Source organism: Heterocephalus glaber, unplaced genomic scaffold (assembly GCF_053883595.1).
Source record: "Heterocephalus glaber isolate CG9 unplaced genomic scaffold, H.glaber_assembly_v1.0 deba00001497, whole genome shotgun sequence".
NCBI lineage: Eukaryota > Metazoa > Chordata > Mammalia > Rodentia > Bathyergidae > Heterocephalus > Heterocephalus glaber.
Window position 1 is genome coordinate 17,051,793 of NW_028258320.1, and position 18,114 is coordinate 17,069,906.

Below are 18,114 nucleotides of genomic sequence, written 5' to 3' on the forward strand. Positions count from 1 at the left end.
GGGGACAAAAAAAAAATAGTATGGATTTGGAAGACAGTTCTGGAGGTGAAACAAATAGGATTTGGTAATTTATTACTAATGGTAAATAAATATGTAGTAGGAAGAATACAGATAATTCAAATTCTCAAATTTAAGCTTCAGAGACTAGTTAAGTGATGTCACCACCGACTCCGGTAAGACGAGAAAAGAAAGGGAAGCTGAAGAAGGCAGCAGATGTTTTGAGTTATGTTCCTACTGGACACACACATACTAACAGTAAAAGCGTGAAAGGTTAAAAGGACAGGTATTAACATGTGTTTCCCGAAAACATTTCCACCTGCCAAGGTTACGTTGAAACCTACCACTGATGATATCGATGGGTGGTAGATGGTACTGAGATGGGAGCTTTGGGGGCTGATTAGATCATCAAGGCAGAGCTCTCATGATTAGGATCAGTGCCCCTGTAAAAGAGGCTCCAGGGAGCTAATTCTCTCATTTCTTCCACTTGGAAATAAATTTTTATTGCTTATTAAATCCCTTGACTTTATGGCATTTTGTTACAGCAGCCCAGACAGACTAAGCTGATACTCTTAGTAATTAAGACAGTGGCACAGGCAATTAACATTAGGCAAGTGTTGGGTTCCCTGGAGGGCTATGAAAACAGCTTCTCTGCACCCCCTGCACCACCATGCTTTTTGGGGCCATTCCCGAGAGCCCGCTGTTGCTATCAACAACCTCAGCACTCCAAAGCAGTGGCAGTACTGGTCAAAACCTGGGAGAGACCAGAGGAGTCTGTTATCATCAAAGGTATGTGAGACGTCCATTGTCACAAAGAACAGTCTAGGTGGGACCAAAGCTGGGACCAAGCTATCTGGGCAGATAATGTGTATGAATGGTCACTGAGATCAGCTTCTCTTCCGGTACCAACTCCTAACTCACTCAGAAATTAGAGGCTACCAATGTCAAAAGATGAATATAGATATCATTGACTCTTTCCAGTATTGAAAAAAAAAATAACAGAACTAGCATTAGGGAGATAGCAAAGAACCAGTAAATTTCAAATAATTTTTCTAAAGCATTAAAATTCAAATATGAAGACACTGTCACTAACATTTTAAAATTAAATTCACAGAACACATTTCCTTGGTAACTGCTTTGATCCTTAAGATAGTGGGAATCCTTAAATTCAAAAGGGACACATTGAAAGGAGATACATCTCTAAAATCTCTAACTCCAAAGATAAAATGGTTCCGTAGCAAGCTTTATTTTTTGGGGGGTACCGGGGATTGAATTCAGGTCTTTGCGCTTGCGCAGCAGGCGGCAAAACCACTGAGCTAAATCCCCAGCCCAAATTTTGAGATGGGTCTTTTTTTTTTTTTTTTTGGTACTGGGGATCAAACTTGGGTCCTTCCACTTGCAAGGCAGGAGGCAGAACCACTGAGCTAAATCCCTGGCCCTGTAGCAAGCTTTTTAAGTAGGCAGCCAGTTGAACACAGAAATTACATCTCTTGGCATCATGCTAAGTGCCTTCTAGGTTACTACAAACAACCTATCCAATCCCCAATGAAGAAGCACCTCATGACACTGGCAACTCACTGCAGAATCAGGCTCTGTGGGGTTATGTAGCCTATCTCCTTGGGAAAAAAAGGGATGAAGCAGCTCCTTTGGGCCTTGAAAATAACACAAACCCCAAGCTGGGTCCTGATGCAATACTCCAGCTCTGAGGAAGCACAGAATCTAGGAGCTGAAGTGAACCTTACAGATGGAGTGCAACATTTTCACTCTCCAAGCAGAGGCAGAAGGAGACAGTGTGCCTAACCTTATAAACAGGTTGGCGCCTGAGCGTAGCAAGGCTCCTGACCCAGTCAGTATTCGATAACTTTCAATTCTTAATTCTGTGTCCCTGGACACAGCATCACCTATCACATTACAATCCAGTGGTTCCTCAAGTTTTCTTTTCACAATTTATGTTCTAGGCAACACCAGTTTAGGTTCTTGGACATACGGTACTGTTCACAACCATCTAAAACTGTGCAGCTAGGTCATGACCAAAGATGAATGTCTAGATGGAGATGGCACAAGAACTTAATGTAATTTCTATTTCCTTACAACAGCAACAGTGCTATTGATTTTTACATGGTGCAAAGTAAGCTTAAGTTTGTATGATCAAAATCAAAACTAAGACAGCATCTTCCAAGTGAAATAATTATAGTATTACGTTTGCTTTTCACAGCTTTGTTTCCTATGATGTTAGCAAGTTTTTACCTTCCCCTCTGAAGCATCTCTCCCACTTAAGCTGTGCAAGACACAGTGGCAGTGGACTGAATCTGCGGAGGACAAAGGCTGATCATTTGTAACTGGATTTTGCCAACACTGGTACTACTCTCAGGACAACCCCAAAGATACATCACATCACAGGTGATAAGAGCTGATCTATCCTTTGCTGATAAAGACACTAAGGTCCAAAGGTCACACAGCTCAAAAATACTCAAAGGACTGAAACCTTCTGGCTCAAATGCATTGTTTTTTTCCACTGCCCTGTTTCCCAGAAATAACCTATCCATGGTACAAATCAGAGAACAGACCCAAAACTGTCAATTCTCACAGTCCCTTCTACTTTATCCCAAGAGCCAAATTAAGGGCCCATAGTTCCACTACTCTCCCAATCAAGAAAGACAAGGATGGCCATACATGATGACACACGCCTGTAATCTCAGCACCTGGGAGGCTGAGGCAGGAGGATTGCCATGAATTTGAGCCCAGCCTGAGCTACATAGTGAGTTCAAGCTCACCCTGAACTAGAGTGATACCTTGTCTTAAAAAAAAGGACAACACTGCCAAATGATCTTTGCCCTGCAAAGGTCAAACACTTTTAGGGTGTGGGCGGCTATTAAATGGCTTTCCTGAACTATAAGCTACATTCTTCTCTCAATTAGTGACTTACACACACTATCTGGTTCTAAAAGAAACACTAAAAAAAGCAGTTTGAGAAGTACTTCAGAAGAGTTGTTTCAAAACCATAAAATGTTACTGTTTGAAGGAACCTTAGCGACTACCTAGTCCAATCCCATTTGAATAATAAACTAAGGTTCTAAGACTAATACCAAACTGTGCCTTTCCTGGGCTCAAACTAGAGGGAAAGCACACATTAGAAGCTAACTTCTTAGTGGGCATGATGGCACATGCCTATAATCCTAGCACTCTGGGATACTCAAGCAGAAAGACTGAAAATTTAAGCCTAGCCTGGGCAACTTACCAAGACCCTTCTCAAAAATTTTTAAAAAGAGTCCAAGATATAGTTCAGCGCAAAGGCCCTGAGGTTCAATCTCCAAGATAGATGGATGGAAGGAAGGAAGGAAGGAAGGAAGAAAGAAAGAAAGAAAGAAAGAAAGAAAGAAAGAAAAGAGAAAGGGAGAGAGAAACCCAATCAGAAGCCCAAAGGGAAACCTCCCTTGGGTCATTAAAGAAATCAGAATTGAACAACAAAACCAAACACCCATTCCAAGCAACCAGTAACGACTATGATACAGATTTTTTTCCCCCCGAAACAGTCTTGCTGTGTTACCCAGACTGATTAAACTTGTGGGCTTAAGCAATTTCCCACCCAAGCCTCCCAAGGTGATGGAACTACAGACACACACCACTCTACCCAGCATGATACAGAAATTTTTGAACTAATTATCACTTCTTAGGAGCTCAAGAATAAACCATATACTTCCCCTAAAATTCTACTATGTGAATCAGCACGTGCAATGTCTGAGAAGTTCATCTCAAAACACTTAGCAGCCCACACACATTCCCTTCCAGCTGTGTTTTGTCACGGTTGGATATGTATACTCAGCACTACTTCATAAGCACTTCCAAGTTGTTTTTTTCGTACTGGGGATCGAACTCAGGACCTTGCACTTGCCAGGCAGGCGGCGGAACCACTGAGCTAAATCCCTGGCCCAGCACTTCGAAGTTTAACTGCTGTACACTTAGCTCCGGAGTACTCAGGCAAGTACCTTTCTATCGCTGAGATACAAAACTACCCTGGCCACAGAGAGGAGACAGAATGCAGTATTCCCAAATTATCGAGGGTTTACTCATGGAAAAGCAAAGCTTCTATGCTCCTAAAAGCACAGGGGCCAAATACTGACTGTAATCAGACAAGGCACAAAGTAAAGATAGATGTTGATTCTGCCAAGTAAAAATTCTGAGCACTATTCTTCTCAGATATACCAATAAAGGTACTACAGAGAGCTTAAACTGAGAGAAGAGTAAAATGCATAAAACTGAGTTCAAAAAGTTCAAAATGCTGAGGGATGTAGGTTAAAAGTAATTATGGGTTAGTTAAATACACTCTCAGCCCAAAGCAAGTATGTAAGACAAAGGAGAAACCTTCTATGAAAACTTGCACATGGTGTTTTACTAGAACTCCCCAAGTCTTACTATAAATAGCTAAATGACTCACTGTGAAGATGCAGGGGTTATCCTTCAAAGTACAAAGAAGTACAATATCCTTTGAAGACTAGAAGTGAGAGATTTTTGAATAAGCTAGATCTACTGAAATAATCCCATATTCTTCACACAGAAAAGCCTTACTTTCTCTGAGCATACCAAAACTGGGGAAGAGTTGTGCTAAATTTCTCCCTTCATACACTTATCTCACTAACAGAAGTAGTCTACCTTTGTCATGAAGCTAAGAAACCTAGACTTTCTGAGTTTATAATCATTTGTAGGAATCCCTTCCCTACAACTGACATGCTGCTGTCAGAGATGAGAAACAGTGAATATATTTACAATCTAAGTTGCTAAGGCTACGTCTCTGGAGATTTCTGACATATAATCCTGTTCAAAAGACTAAAACAAGGGCCAGGGATTTAGCTCAGTGGTTTCGCCGCCTGCCTGGCAAGTGCAAGGTCCTGAGTTCAATCCCTGGTACCAAAAGAAAAAAAAAAAAACATCAAAACTAAAGACTGAAACAGGGCTATATCTTCGGGTCTCTGGCTGACTCTCAACCTGAACCTACATAAAATGCCCTATAGAAAGTCTGTCTTTCAAACTGTCACCGAAGAGTTGCTTTTAAAAACCCAAATAATCGATGCAGGAATTTAATTTAAAATTAACTTTTGGAAGAGTTTCTAACATTCTGAAAATCTGTTGGAAGTGAGGAGGAAATGAGTGCTTCTAATGGAAAACTGGCATTCATTATGTAAGATGCCCTCTGGGTTTCTAATCCAAGTAACTATGTAATCTAATCCTAGTAACTTTCTAAAGTAACTATGTAGCTCTGAAAGTGGTAGATAATTAATGGCAATGCCAACTAATTTTCTGAGATGTACAATCAAATGCCGCCAGATCAGTAAAGGCTCAGTTGATTCCTTCTCCACTTTGGAAGAAACGCATTTGGCCTCCATTTGTACATTCATTTCAACGTTCTTGATCTGTAAATATGTCTGTTCTTTGGACTTCTCCTTTGAATTCATTGTGACATTTGCCTGGCTTCCTCACTATAAGTAAAAATAAAATCGGGGCCAGGGATTTAGCTCAGTGGTTCTGGCGCCTGCCTCACAAGTGCAAGGTCCCGAGTTCAATCCCTGGTACCAAAAAGAAAAAAATAATAAAATCTTTAAGAGGTGTTCTTTGTATATCTGTTTGTGAGTCGTGATTTTACTTTATTAAAATTATCTTTTAACAAAAGCTAGAAATCTTTATAGCTCAAACCCCGCCCCCCAACAAAATGCATGCAAAAAATTACAGAGTTCAGGACATCTCAAAAAGCAGTTGTTGGGGCCCATATTTCCTAACTAATACTTAAAATGAATCAGAGAAATAGTGTTAGTATTACAAATATGTAAAGTAAGCAAAAAACACCTATGTCTCCTATAGAAGAGAAAAAAATAGAAACACCATTGGATATGTCCATTACTTAAAATTCTCCAGGAAAAGCCCTACAACTGCAACAAAAAAGAATAAAGTTCTGATCCATACTCCAACACGGATGTTCCTCAAAGCCATTATAAATGAAAAAAGGCAATCACAAAAGACCACTTCATGAAAGATCATTTATTATATGAAATTTATAAGAAATTATAAGAAACAACTCTGTCAATGTGCTGGGACCTACTGAATCTTATATTTTAACATTGTAAACTGTGTGATATGCATATTTTGGTTTAATAAAGTTGTTTTATTTAAAAAAAGAAATTTTATAAAACATTTATGTGAAATGTCCTGAAATAAATCTAGACAGCATATTGGTAGGACTCCTAAGACTAGGAGTCTTGGGGCAAATAAGGAAATGACTGCTGAGTATAGGGTTTCTTTAAAAATGTTCTAAAACTGATTGTGGTCATAGCTGCACAACTCTAAATATTAAAAAAAAAAAAATTCACCGAGCTGTACACTTCAAAAAGCATCACCATCCAGAAATCCCATTTGTGTTCACTAAAGACTCTCTTGGGTAAGAGTAACCTAAGACTCTTTGGATCCACAGGCTTTCTCAAAAAAAAAAAAAAAGCTTCTGAAAAAGTTTCCAAAATGGGCTAAAACAGCAGCAGATACTGTTATTCCACAAATATGGAGTAGTTTCTGGTATCTAAGTAACCTAGTAATCTGTAGAACAAAAAGGGGCATTATTGTCTAAAAGTACATTTTTTAAAAATTTATAAATAGAATTACTATCTGCTAAAATGATCAAACTTTGTAAACACACTCTTTTTTCTTTAGCAATTCCCCAGGAGGGTAAGTGCTATAAGCTAGCAACCCCCTAGCACATGTGAGAAAGTCAGCAGCTTCTGAGTCCTTCCTGATTATGTCATCATTTCTCCTTTGGACTTTTGGAGACGTGTATAGGTAGCTGTGTGCTCCTAGAAAGTCACCATTGGCAATCAAAACCTTTGACTTTGAGCTCTCATTTGGAAGCTGTGTGATATCTGACACATTACTGAACTGCTATGCAACTGGATTTTGCTCATATGCAAAAATAAAAAAGTTCACCAAAAATAGATGCCACTATCTACTCAAAGGGTTATGAATATTAAATGAGGTAAGGCAAGAAAATTACTGCACATAATAAAGACTTACTCAATATGTGCATTCTCTAATGAAATTTTCCTTACTTCTTTAGCAAGCACCAAGGAAAAGCAACCTTAGCAGTATCCATCAAAGTCACAAAGGAACTAGGAGAGGCTTTAAGAAGTTTGATTCACATCCCTGTGCTGTATTTTCTTGCAGATGGTGGTAACAAAATACATCTTAGTAATGAGCTGCTGGTCAGTTTGGTCAGCAATTATGTTAAATCAACTCTTAACCTTCAACAATCTACTAAATCAATCAGATGATTGCAAGTGCTCTCTTACCTACTAACAAAACAAGATTAAAGCAGTTACCCACTGTTTGCAGACCATAAATCTACGTTTTCAGTCATCCAAATAGACTGCTGATACTGTTACGGTCATGACTCATGGGAAAGCATTTGAAAATGCTTTCAAAAGGTCTGGGTAATACAATCTTAGATTTTCTTCTACTCTGGCCACAAAATAGCTAGACAAGGAACAGATCCACCATAGTATTCTCTTATTTGCCCTAGACTGTCTTCCATTAAGAGTTTGAAAAGAGATTTTCAATTTGCCTCAAATGTCTCACAGACTAGATGCCATTAAGACTGGAACTCAATAAAGGATCAATCTGTTCCATTTTAGATCCATCTACCAAAATGCAGTTCAAAACAGTGAATTTAAATGCTTTAGAAAAAGCCTCCAGAGAACAGGGCTTCTCCAATACTGAGTATAAAGTATAAATACACCACAAGGGCCACTTAGATTCTAAAGTGTTCCAGAGGATTATGATTTTAGTCTCAAAATTAACTACTACAAATGATATTTTACAACTCTAAATTCAGCTCTTAACAGGGTCCTTTTAATACTAAGTAAGAATCTGGGTTGCTTGTTCTCATCAAAAGTTTATTAATATTTATAGGCTAAACAAATAAGAATGTAGTAGGCTTTCCTCTCTGGGGAAATTACAGAAAAGGAAGGGCATTTCACATTTACAAAGTACCTATATACTTTGGGAAAGAGTTCTCAGTACTCTCTTCAACATTTAGTGTGCAGGTAATAGAAATTTAACATTTATTGCCCAAAGCTAAATCCAAATGTTATGTATTAGAAAACCCTATAAGGATGTAAATTGGTACAACCACTCTGAAAACCCGTTTGGCACTACACATTGTGCCACAACAAATCTATTTATGTTTACTAAAAATCATGTTGAAAAATGTAATAGTATCATTCATAATAGCCCAAACACTATTGTTCATAATGGCCCAGACATAAATGTTCATCAACTGTAGGACAAATAAATTAACCGCAACTTATGGCCTAGGACTGTCCTGCACATTCTGCCTATACAGCAAGCAATTCATTCATTTTTATGATAAAAAGCTGTACAGTAACTCCCTGACTTACCAACATTCAAGTTGCGAATTTTCACAGGTGTACTGTATAAGACTCACTTTGCTAGACTATGAACAAATCCGACTTACGAACACGCTCCTGGAATGAAAGTTGTTTATAAATTGGGGACTTACTGTATTATATTAAGTGAATAAGCATTATTAGATTAAAAACTCAACTTACTAAGATACAACAATTTTTAATCTGTGTGCACCTAGCAACAAAACCTCAGCATATATATAACAAAATCTATTATAAGGAGAACTAGACAAAAAAATTGTTAAGGTGAATGTCTTAAAAAGGGACCCACAAAACAGGAAATCCAAATGGTTAATAAACATTGAAGAGGGCACTTAATTTCATTAGTAATTAGGAAATGCATATGGAAACCACTATTAGATTTACCCACTTTCTAGACTGGTTAAAAAAAAAATCAACAGCCTTATAAATATGTTTAGCAAGCTGCGCAGAAACAAGAACTCCCATGTACTTGCTACCAGCCTCTTTACAAAGGCTAGCAGTTATATATCAAAGTTAAGGGTATATATCCTTTATAATCCAGTAATTCTACTCCTAGATATAAATCAGAATAACTACTGCACCTCTGATCATTTGTCATATACAAGAAAGATTATTAACAGTTATGTTTTAAAAAACCCAAACTGGAAAAAACCTAATTGACCACCACTAGTCAAGTAAATAAATAAACTGTAGTTTGGTCATACAATGAAATTCTACACAGCAATGAAAATGAATCAACTAAGCCCTATGCAACAGCATAGATAATATCACATATTGAACAACATAGGAAAATCACCTAAATTTGATCTATGTCAAGTTAAAAAGCAAAACTAAACTGAAAGACGCATACATAGGCGGTTGTAATACAATTTTTTAAATGGCGAGGAAATAATTATAATAGGACTGTTGTTATCCCTTGAGAGAAGGAAAGGAAGTCTTTGTGATGGGGTAGATGTTTGTGATAGGTAGTTGGGCGTAAATGTTCTAATTCTTAACCCAAGTGGTAGATGCACGGTTTTCTTTAGGTGTGTGTTTCATACACTCTTCAATATGTATGACACAATTCACGCAAGAGCATCTGTAATTAAAAAGGAGTGCAAGCCCTTCTTCCCCATCCTCTCCAAGATGAATGAAACCTGAACCCAAAGCAGCTACCCTGGACCAGGAACACTTGCTGGCAGTGAAGTCACAGAGACAGAAGTCAACCGGAACCTCAAAGACCTGGCTGGCCATGTCAGCCAGGAACTGCCTATTCCACATTTTCTTATATAGTTCTATCTTTTTAAAACCTCTATTATTTTAGCTTTTTCTGTTGTATACAAGGACAGTCAAATCTAATCCTGACGGATACATTCAGTGATTTAAAAAAATGAAAAACCTGCTAATGCCATCCAAGCAGAATGAACTCCCTGAGAAAACTCAGCACTCACTGCTGACAAGGCATTGTGGAAGGGATTCCTACACAGCAAAACTGGACTGCAGGGCTTCTCAAGGCGCTTCATGAAGGCAATTAAGATTCTAAGGCTACTACTGGGACAAAGCGGCCCTGGCTTGCCAGAGCTATGGCAACTCTTTGCCTCAGAATCTACCCTCCTCCTGTCAGGACCAGTGAGATTGTAACAATTCCATCTTATGCATTTCCAAGATTCTGCTCAAGCACTAATTTCTCATTTGTGCCTTTTGAAACTAACAACCTCACCTTTAGCATGCTAGGTATTCCCCATTTCTCCTCCATGTCCTCTTTCCAATTCCATGTGCCTGCCCTCTGTGAATTAAATCAACGAGGTTCCCTTATCCTCTGGTTTCCAGCTGAGGTAGACCAAATGGAAGCTCCAGGAGGAAATAAGAGCGTAGGAAAGGCATTTGATTCCCTTCCTGCTGGGCCACTGGTCATAACGGCTACAATCCAAACAGGCTATCTCCCCTTCAGGTAAACTCTCACAAATTTCCAGAGACTGCTCCCTCCCTTTCCCTCCAAGGTCTACTAGTGATAAAGGCTCTCTAGTTGCTGGATCCGAGATGTTTCATCATCCCCTGTTGGTTTTTCTTCACCTTGCCCAGCCTTGGTAATGGAGCCTTGATATCCTCAATCACACTGCTACAATGTGCCAGATGACTAATGTATCCAACACACTACTTTCAGCCTTCCCTCTTCCACCTTCCCAGATGACTACTATCTCCCCTCACCCCATCCCCTGGTTCTTTGCTCAGTAATTGGGTTCTGTATGTTTACACATACAGACTGACTCACTACAAATCAATTCCCTGTGGAAAATTCTTAACCCCAGGCTGATTCTCAATTCTGTCACCTATGTGTACAAATTGTATGTAATATTAGATTGGCCAAAACCTAACTAAGAAGGTAAATGTTACTAAAAATTCCTGACACATAGGCTGAAAAGCTAAGCCAAATCTTGGGATTTGGACTTTACTTACGACTTCCCTAAAGACTAATTAATTACAGTTCTGCTCCATTTATAAGATTGGAACAATGCCAAATATAATGCTTATCCTACAATGGCCATTTACAAAAGTTCAAATGTCTTCTTGCCAATCTCCCATGCACTTTCCCCTTCTTCCAGCTAATCCTACAAATAAGACACCAGTGCCAAATGATAGAAATGAGCTTTTAACAACATCAGTATTTCAGTTTACTGCTTAAATCCCATGTAATCAGAAAGCAAGCATTCCTGAAAAAGATTTGAAGGTCAAAGTAAAGCTCAGAGACCTGGAAAGATTTGATTTTTGAAGCAAAAACCAAAACTAAGTAAGGTTTGCTATCTTCAAAAGAGTCCTATTGAAATACTGAAAAGGAAAGCATCTCTTAAAAATTGTGCTCTGCTGCAGATCATGCTGCATGCTATCCAATACACACTCCAAAGCAGTAGAGCTTGACCCATGAGCAAAATGACCCTAAGTAACTGGTCTGAGAGACCTGTTAAGGTCTAAGAAAAGACTCATTTCCTCACTCACAGGAAAGCATAAACTACAGAGACACACATTTACCTATGTTAAGGAACCTCAGACTAGGGTTTCCCAACCTCAGTACTACTGACATTGTAAACCAGATTATTCTGGGTTGCAGGGGACTGTATACACTGCAGGATGTCTGGTTGCAGCCCTGACCTCTATTGCAGGATGTCTGGTGGCATTCCTGACCTCTAACCAGTAGCACTCCTCAAGTATGCTGACTGAAAGTGTTTGCAGAGATTGCCCAATGTCTCTGAGGAGCAAAACTGCTCCCAGTAGCAAACCACCGGCCTAGATAAACAATGATCACTCAAACCCCACCTAGCACTATGGGGCCTCCCACACTAACCTTGATTCACCTACTAATAGCAACAAACATGCATCCTTGGGTAGGAAACAGAAAAGCCACTTGAGGAGTTGACTAGGATTTAAATAAACGACAAGTACTTGGCAATTTGCAAAGTGATCAAACCTCCTGCCACTGAGAAGAATATGGATGGAAATACTTTTGCCAAAGTAGAGAAGGGCTGCTCCCCAACTGTCTGATTTGAATTTGTTCTGAAAGCGTCACAGCTCTCAGCAAACGAACGTACTTACTCCCTTTATGCTCCTTGAGACACAGGTGGAAAGTATCACAGTGGCAACATGTCACATACAAGCAAATGGAAAAAGCCAGGCAAACCACCCTAATCAAATGAGTACAAAATTGAGATTAGGAACACACTGCCCAAGCTAAGTTTCTTGGTCTGGATTCAAAATTCATTATATAGGCACTCCAGGTGATCTTCGAAGTTTCTCTCATAGCATGCTGTTAGCCCTATCAGACCCAATGCCCTCTTCTTATAACAAGTATTTTCTAATGCCCCTTTACTATTTTGAAATGAAATTTAAAGATTATAACACTATACCTATAGACAAATTTTAAAATTTCACTCTAAAGCCCTTTAAAGGAAAACAAACAAGATTTTATAATAAACCATGTATTTTCAGACAAGACTGCACAACCAGACAAGACTTCCTCTCCTCACCCCACCCCCCATTTTCAAAGTGCCCCCTGGAGGTCAGAGGAATTCCTCTATTATACACAAATGTCTCCTGTCAGGCACAATGGTCAGCAAGCTCAATCTCCTATCAGATCACGGTCCAGAGCAGTGTCATAAGAGGGGTTGGAGAAGCGGATCTAAAGTCCGATCACCTGAGGTAAGACCTGGTTCCACTTCATTACTGTGGTAGCTGATCTAAGTCTAGCCTTTCATTTATTAAAGGAAAATGCCAGCATATTTTTCAAAAAGGTTTTTGTGAAAATTAAGTGAGCATGCACAGTATCTACTTCTGCACCTAATATGTAATACACACTCAATAAACATTAAGCATGCACAAGGCCCTCAGTTCATTACCCAGCACTGCAAAAATAAATAGATAACTCTCAAGGAAGGGACAACAGCTTTTCCAGTGAAAGAACTTCATGCAACCTGCATGTTGTCTTCAGAAAATGATGACTGCTGAGGGGCATCCGTAGCTATACCTTTTTAACTGAAACTTTATAGCAACAAGCAAACCAATACCCCTAAACGTTCTAGATTACGAGGTGAGATGAAAGGCATGGTAAAAGTGAGGTAAATATTTCAAACCAAAACTGATTGCAAAGTTACTATGTTGAATAGTTCACTCAATGTTCAGACTGTTAAAGTAAGTCCATAGGCCCCAGAAGCAATAAGCACAACTATGTTAGTAGAGAAACAAATACAGGATCTATAATTTACATAAACACAAATCTATAAGAGGAAAACCAGAAACTGCCAGTTAAGCCACTTTGCATTAAGTCTCCAGGATGCTAATAGGGGTTATCTCTGGGTGATGGAATTATTGCAAGGGGTTGGGTGGATCAAAGTGGAAATTTGTTTCCTTTTGTTTACTGACAAAAATAATAATAATAAAGATTTTAAATTATACACGGCTATTATTACCTACTGGAAATCTGTGAAATATGGGGAAAGAATCTATTCTAGGTGAACTCGTCAAATCTATGTTGATAAAGCAAGTTTTCCTCTGCCTGACACACAACCTAAAGTCGTCCTTGCCCCACCCACACCCCAAACTAAAAGGAATCACAACTTACTCTCCCCCTTCTTTATGTTTCCTGAAGACCTTACAGGTTTTGCCACTATAGGAAGTCAGCACTGGTATAAGAAAGGAACACTACTAGTATTTACCAACTTCTCTGTAACAACAACCAACTCTCTGGCATACTGAGATGAAGAAAGATAGAAAATGTTCTTAAATCGCTGATACTGCACAAGGAGCTATAAGACTCAGAGAAGTGACTTACTAAACAAAAACTAAACCTAAATACTTCTTCTATATCTTTATTTAAAAGCTATGAGCTTCCCATAATTTTCACACTAAGAGTCTGCACAGAATCTAAAATGTCACTGTGTACCTGGCAATACTATTCTCTCTACTCGATGAAAAAAACAACACATAAAGAGACTGGAAGGAAAGAAAACAGCAGCCTCCAAACCAAGAAACAAAAGAACTTAAATCAAATTAGTTCAACAAGCTTTTGTCAAGCATTTACTACAGTCAGAGGACCATGGTAGGTATTTATTCACTTCTAAACAAGACATAATATCTGCCTCACTGGGTATCATACCTCTAGAAGACAAGTACTTATACACTAATGTATGCCAGGCCGTGATAAATGTAATACTAAATTTTTAAAACTCTTCTGGTGGTATGGGAAGGAAATACAAACCACCTGCAAGAATTTTGAAAACGATTCTTGAAAAATTTTTAAGTTTTATATACTGTGTATGTAATTCAGGCACGTGCGCCTCCTGATCATCACCACCACCACCACCACCCCAAGAAAAGGTGGCAGAATTGCTCCTCTATCAAAAGCGAGCATCAGAGATGAAATCGTCACATTGAGATCCTTTGGACGTCTGGGAAAGACTCACCAACATCAGAAGGTCCGTACTAGGCATCTTCCTCTTCCAACGTCCTCTCAGTTCCCCCTTTTTTCAGTGTCTGTAAAAGGAAAACAGCTTTGTTTACTTCTAAGGTTTTAAAAACTGTCCCGACGGCCCGCTTAGATTCGCTAGAACAAACAAGCCGGGGTGCGCTCCCCTCTTTGGAAGACTCAGATTTCACTCCCAGAAACTGTATCTCACTCCACTCCAAACCAGAACATCGCAATGCCGCTGCAACTGGTTTCCCTTCCACGGCGGACTAGCCGGGATCCACACACAGGTAGGGAACACGCCCTGGAGTTCCCGGGTAGCGTCCCCGAGCCCCGACGTCCCTCGGACCTCTGACCAGGCCGGGCTTGAACGCCCGGGCACTGATTCAGGGTGCATCCTCCCCCGCTCCGTCCGGGGACCAGGGAGCCAGGCACTCTCCTACGCGCCGAGCGCGTGGGTCTCCAACCCACCCCGTCTCCCTGGCCTCGCGCCGCTGGCGCCCCGACCCGCCTCCTCTCGGGTCTCTTCGCCCTCAGACCGAGCCCGCCGCAGCCCTTCCACCTCCTCAGACCGGAACCAGCTGGCCCGCTCCTTCCCGCAGGCTCGCTTCCTAGCAAGCCGCACCAGCTCCCCAGTCTCCCTCTGCGCACGAAAGACCGGCTGGCCGCAGAACCGCCGCTCCCCTTCTAGCCACCGCCGCCGCCGCCGCAGAGATTGGAGGTGTTGCCGCCGCCGTCCCCGCCCCTTCCGGAAGTGGCGCCCTCAGCGCTGGCGTGCGCGTCCCCGCCCCTACAGCCGCGCGCACGTCCGGCGGCGTGGGGCCCACTCTTACCTCCGGGCCCACAGGGCGTGCGCGCCACCTGCTGGCCAGGGAGCGCTTCCCGGGACTCCGAAGACCATCTCTGCTGACTGTCCTGTGGCTTCAGACACCCTACCATCTTCTCTTTGAAACTTTCTTAAAAACCAAGAATTAAGATGTGTTATGTATGGGCCGGGGATTTAGCTCAGTGGTTTCACCACCTGCTGCGCAAGCGCAAGGACCCGAGTTTGATCCCCGGTACCAAAAAAAAAAAATGTGTTATGTACACGTATCAACTCCCCACCATGAATGTAATCACTGTGTACTGCAAACATGTACTAATAAAAATAAACTTTCGAAATTAAGTTTCTGGTCACAGTTGATCACTTAGGAGCCCCTGAAAAAGTCGGCCTGAGAACAAACTGATCCAAACAAGCACCTAGCCTGGTTCTCTAGAGAAGGGCTTTGAGACTTTGAATGAGTGACCATGAGATTTGTCCCTTGTTTCTCTCTTGAATCAGACTTTATTTGTCCATCGAAGTCCATGGAAAAGAAAGAAAAGCAGCCTGTAAACTTGTTTAATGGAAACAACCTCCCCATTCCCTACAAAAAAACCCACAGAAACCCAGACAGGTGTTGGGTAAAATGCTACCTATTTTCACAAGCAATATTGGGAACCATAAATATTGGGAGAAAGGCCCACCTTGGCTACAAAAGGCACCTTTCATTTCCGGGTTAAAAAGAAAACTGGCTTTCAAATAGGATTTCTATAACTTTCCTGTGATGTCTTAACACTAATTTAGTGGAAACAGAAGACAACATGATTATATCAGTGACCTGCATACTGTAGTATGTTTCTTCAATAGGTTTTAAAAATGGATTTAAATACCTAGACACAATCTTGAGCCTCCAAATGGAAATGTCACCAATGAGAATAACCAGTTCCATTCCCTTGCAAAATGTTGTTATGGCACTAAAATTAGGGCATTGTCATCACTACCCTCATTATCTTTATCTGATGTTTTTAAGATGAAATTCCTTGTTATCACAACTGCCCTCCTCTGTGCACTCTGTCAGCATGTCTCAATTTCACAGCCAGAATGGTTAAGGCCCTGAAGACACCAGGCAGGTTATCTCTGGCCTCCCTCACCCCCACCTCATTAGCCATCCCAGACACCTCTACCACCCAGAGCCTCTGAATCGGGCACTGACACTGCATACCCTTGCCCCTCCCAGTGCTGTTCCCCAGGAAACGTGCATTCTCAGTGTTGTGAGGTCAGAAGATATTTGGGGAGCTCCTAGCAAACCTACTCATCAGGAGTCACCTCAGGTGTGCCCTCCACACTCCCCATCCCCTATTTATATAACTGGGAACTAAGTCGCCACGTTTCACTTCTTCATCAGAACTGCCCCCACCCAGTTCCCTAGGCTGCCTTAGCATCCTTTAATCTAAAACCTGTGCACACAGAGCACTGGAGGGCAGAGCCATGATTCCCCCCTGCACCCTGACACAGGCTGGGTGTCTAGTTCTTCCCAGAAGCATGAACCAATTCAACTGACTAGCACTCACTTTGCCAAGAACTATGCCAGGCACTTTTATGTACAAGGCCCTATTTATATCCTGCTTTGCCCAAATCAGCTGACTCTTAGCTCATCATCCCCCAAGTGGTAAACTACGGTCCCAAGATAAGAGAGGCAAGGACCCAGAGAGGGATGCAAGACCCAGCCATTCCTAGCAGAGCTCAGATTACAACATGGGGGTCTGGACTTGCAACTGTGAGTGCCTGAGGCACTGCATGTGTGAGTGTGTATGTGTGTGAGTGTGTGTGTGTGTGTGTGTGTGACAGAGTTCAGACTCTGCCACCCCTATCTCACAGTCCTGCTATTTTTGGAACAACATCAGCAGGACTTAGATGGCTGGTGGGAGGCAGAGGTGAGGTTGCTTGGAGCTTCTATAAGCAAAGTGGTTTCCCAAGAGCAGTTTTGGCAGCATTGGGATGCTTGTTAGAAACGCAGGTCTTGGTGCCCTAATCCAGACCTCTTGAATCAGAATCTATATTTTAACAACTATTTGCAGAAAAGGCACAATTTTATTATAAGTATGTGTTTGTTTGAGATAGTTTAAGGCTAAGAAGAAAATGTACATGTGTGAGGGGGCAACTACTGCTTCCTAAATGGTTCTTCGGTATCATCATGGCACCTTCTGTGATAACAAAAGATTGGCAGGGATTGGAAGTGGCTGTGGAACCAAGGAGAAAGAGAAAGTCCTGCTGGGAGGGGTGTAGAAAATGCTCTGGGGCTTCCCCATTATGGCTTCTTTAATTTATACTGGGAGGACTTCACTTCCATGCCTACGTCTACCAGTCGTTAAAACCACTTATGCCAGCAAATCTGGTTCTGCTTAAAATGGCACCCACCTATGGCCAAGTCAAGGGACATAAAAAGCACGAACCCCTCTTGTCCCCACTCCTGTTCCTGACACCCCTTGCTCAACTGAGGAGCATCTTTGGAAATTTACCCCAGGATGGGGCTGTTGGGCATTTCTGAGGAGTTGGCAGCCTCTGAGCCCTTGTGGAAAGGAAGGGCACATAGGAGCACCCCCTACAGGACGACACTCAACAGGGAGGCCACAATGCCCCAGCAGGAGCAGGAAATCACCAAGCAGTTCCAGCAGCCAGCAAGGCAGGTCACAGCAGAGCTGGTCATCAAGGGGGAGGGAGGCTGAGGGCCATTGAGGCATTCAAGCACCCAGAGCAGAAAGCACAGGCCCAGACTGCAGTGAGCAAAGGGGCAGTGAAGCACTGCGTCATCGTGCAGCTTGTGTGAGCCCACTGCCTTCCCAACTGTGTACCCCAGGTGCCAGTTCCCCAAGTCAAAATGGCCCAGACTTCAGAGACCAGAGACTTCCTTCCGTGGAAGCCCCACCTTTCCCAGAGGCACCCAC

At 41.5% G+C, this 18,114-nt stretch overlaps 1 protein-coding gene across 10 annotated transcripts in view; it reads right to left on the bottom strand.

The window, feature by feature from the left end:
- Sgpl1 (sphingosine-1-phosphate lyase 1) overlaps positions 1-15,117 on the bottom strand; it is a 45,455-nt gene extending 30,338 nt beyond the window's left edge. For 2 of the 10 annotated variants that reach the window (XM_087184721.1, XM_087184717.1), the window contains exons 1-2: positions 14,996-15,117; positions 14,369-14,438 (exon numbers count right to left, since the gene is read on the bottom strand). In XM_087184721.1, coding sequence (XP_087040847.1) covers positions 14,369-14,395 — 27 coding nt within the window. In that variant the 5' untranslated portion in view covers positions 14,396-14,438; positions 14,996-15,117. Of the gene's footprint in view, positions 1-14,368; positions 14,439-14,841 lie in introns of those variants that run through there. The other 8 variants (XM_087184718.1, XM_004846218.3, XM_087184720.1 and 5 more) reach the window with 5 other exon arrangements.
- Between the last annotated feature and the right edge of the window lie 2,997 nt (positions 15,118-18,114).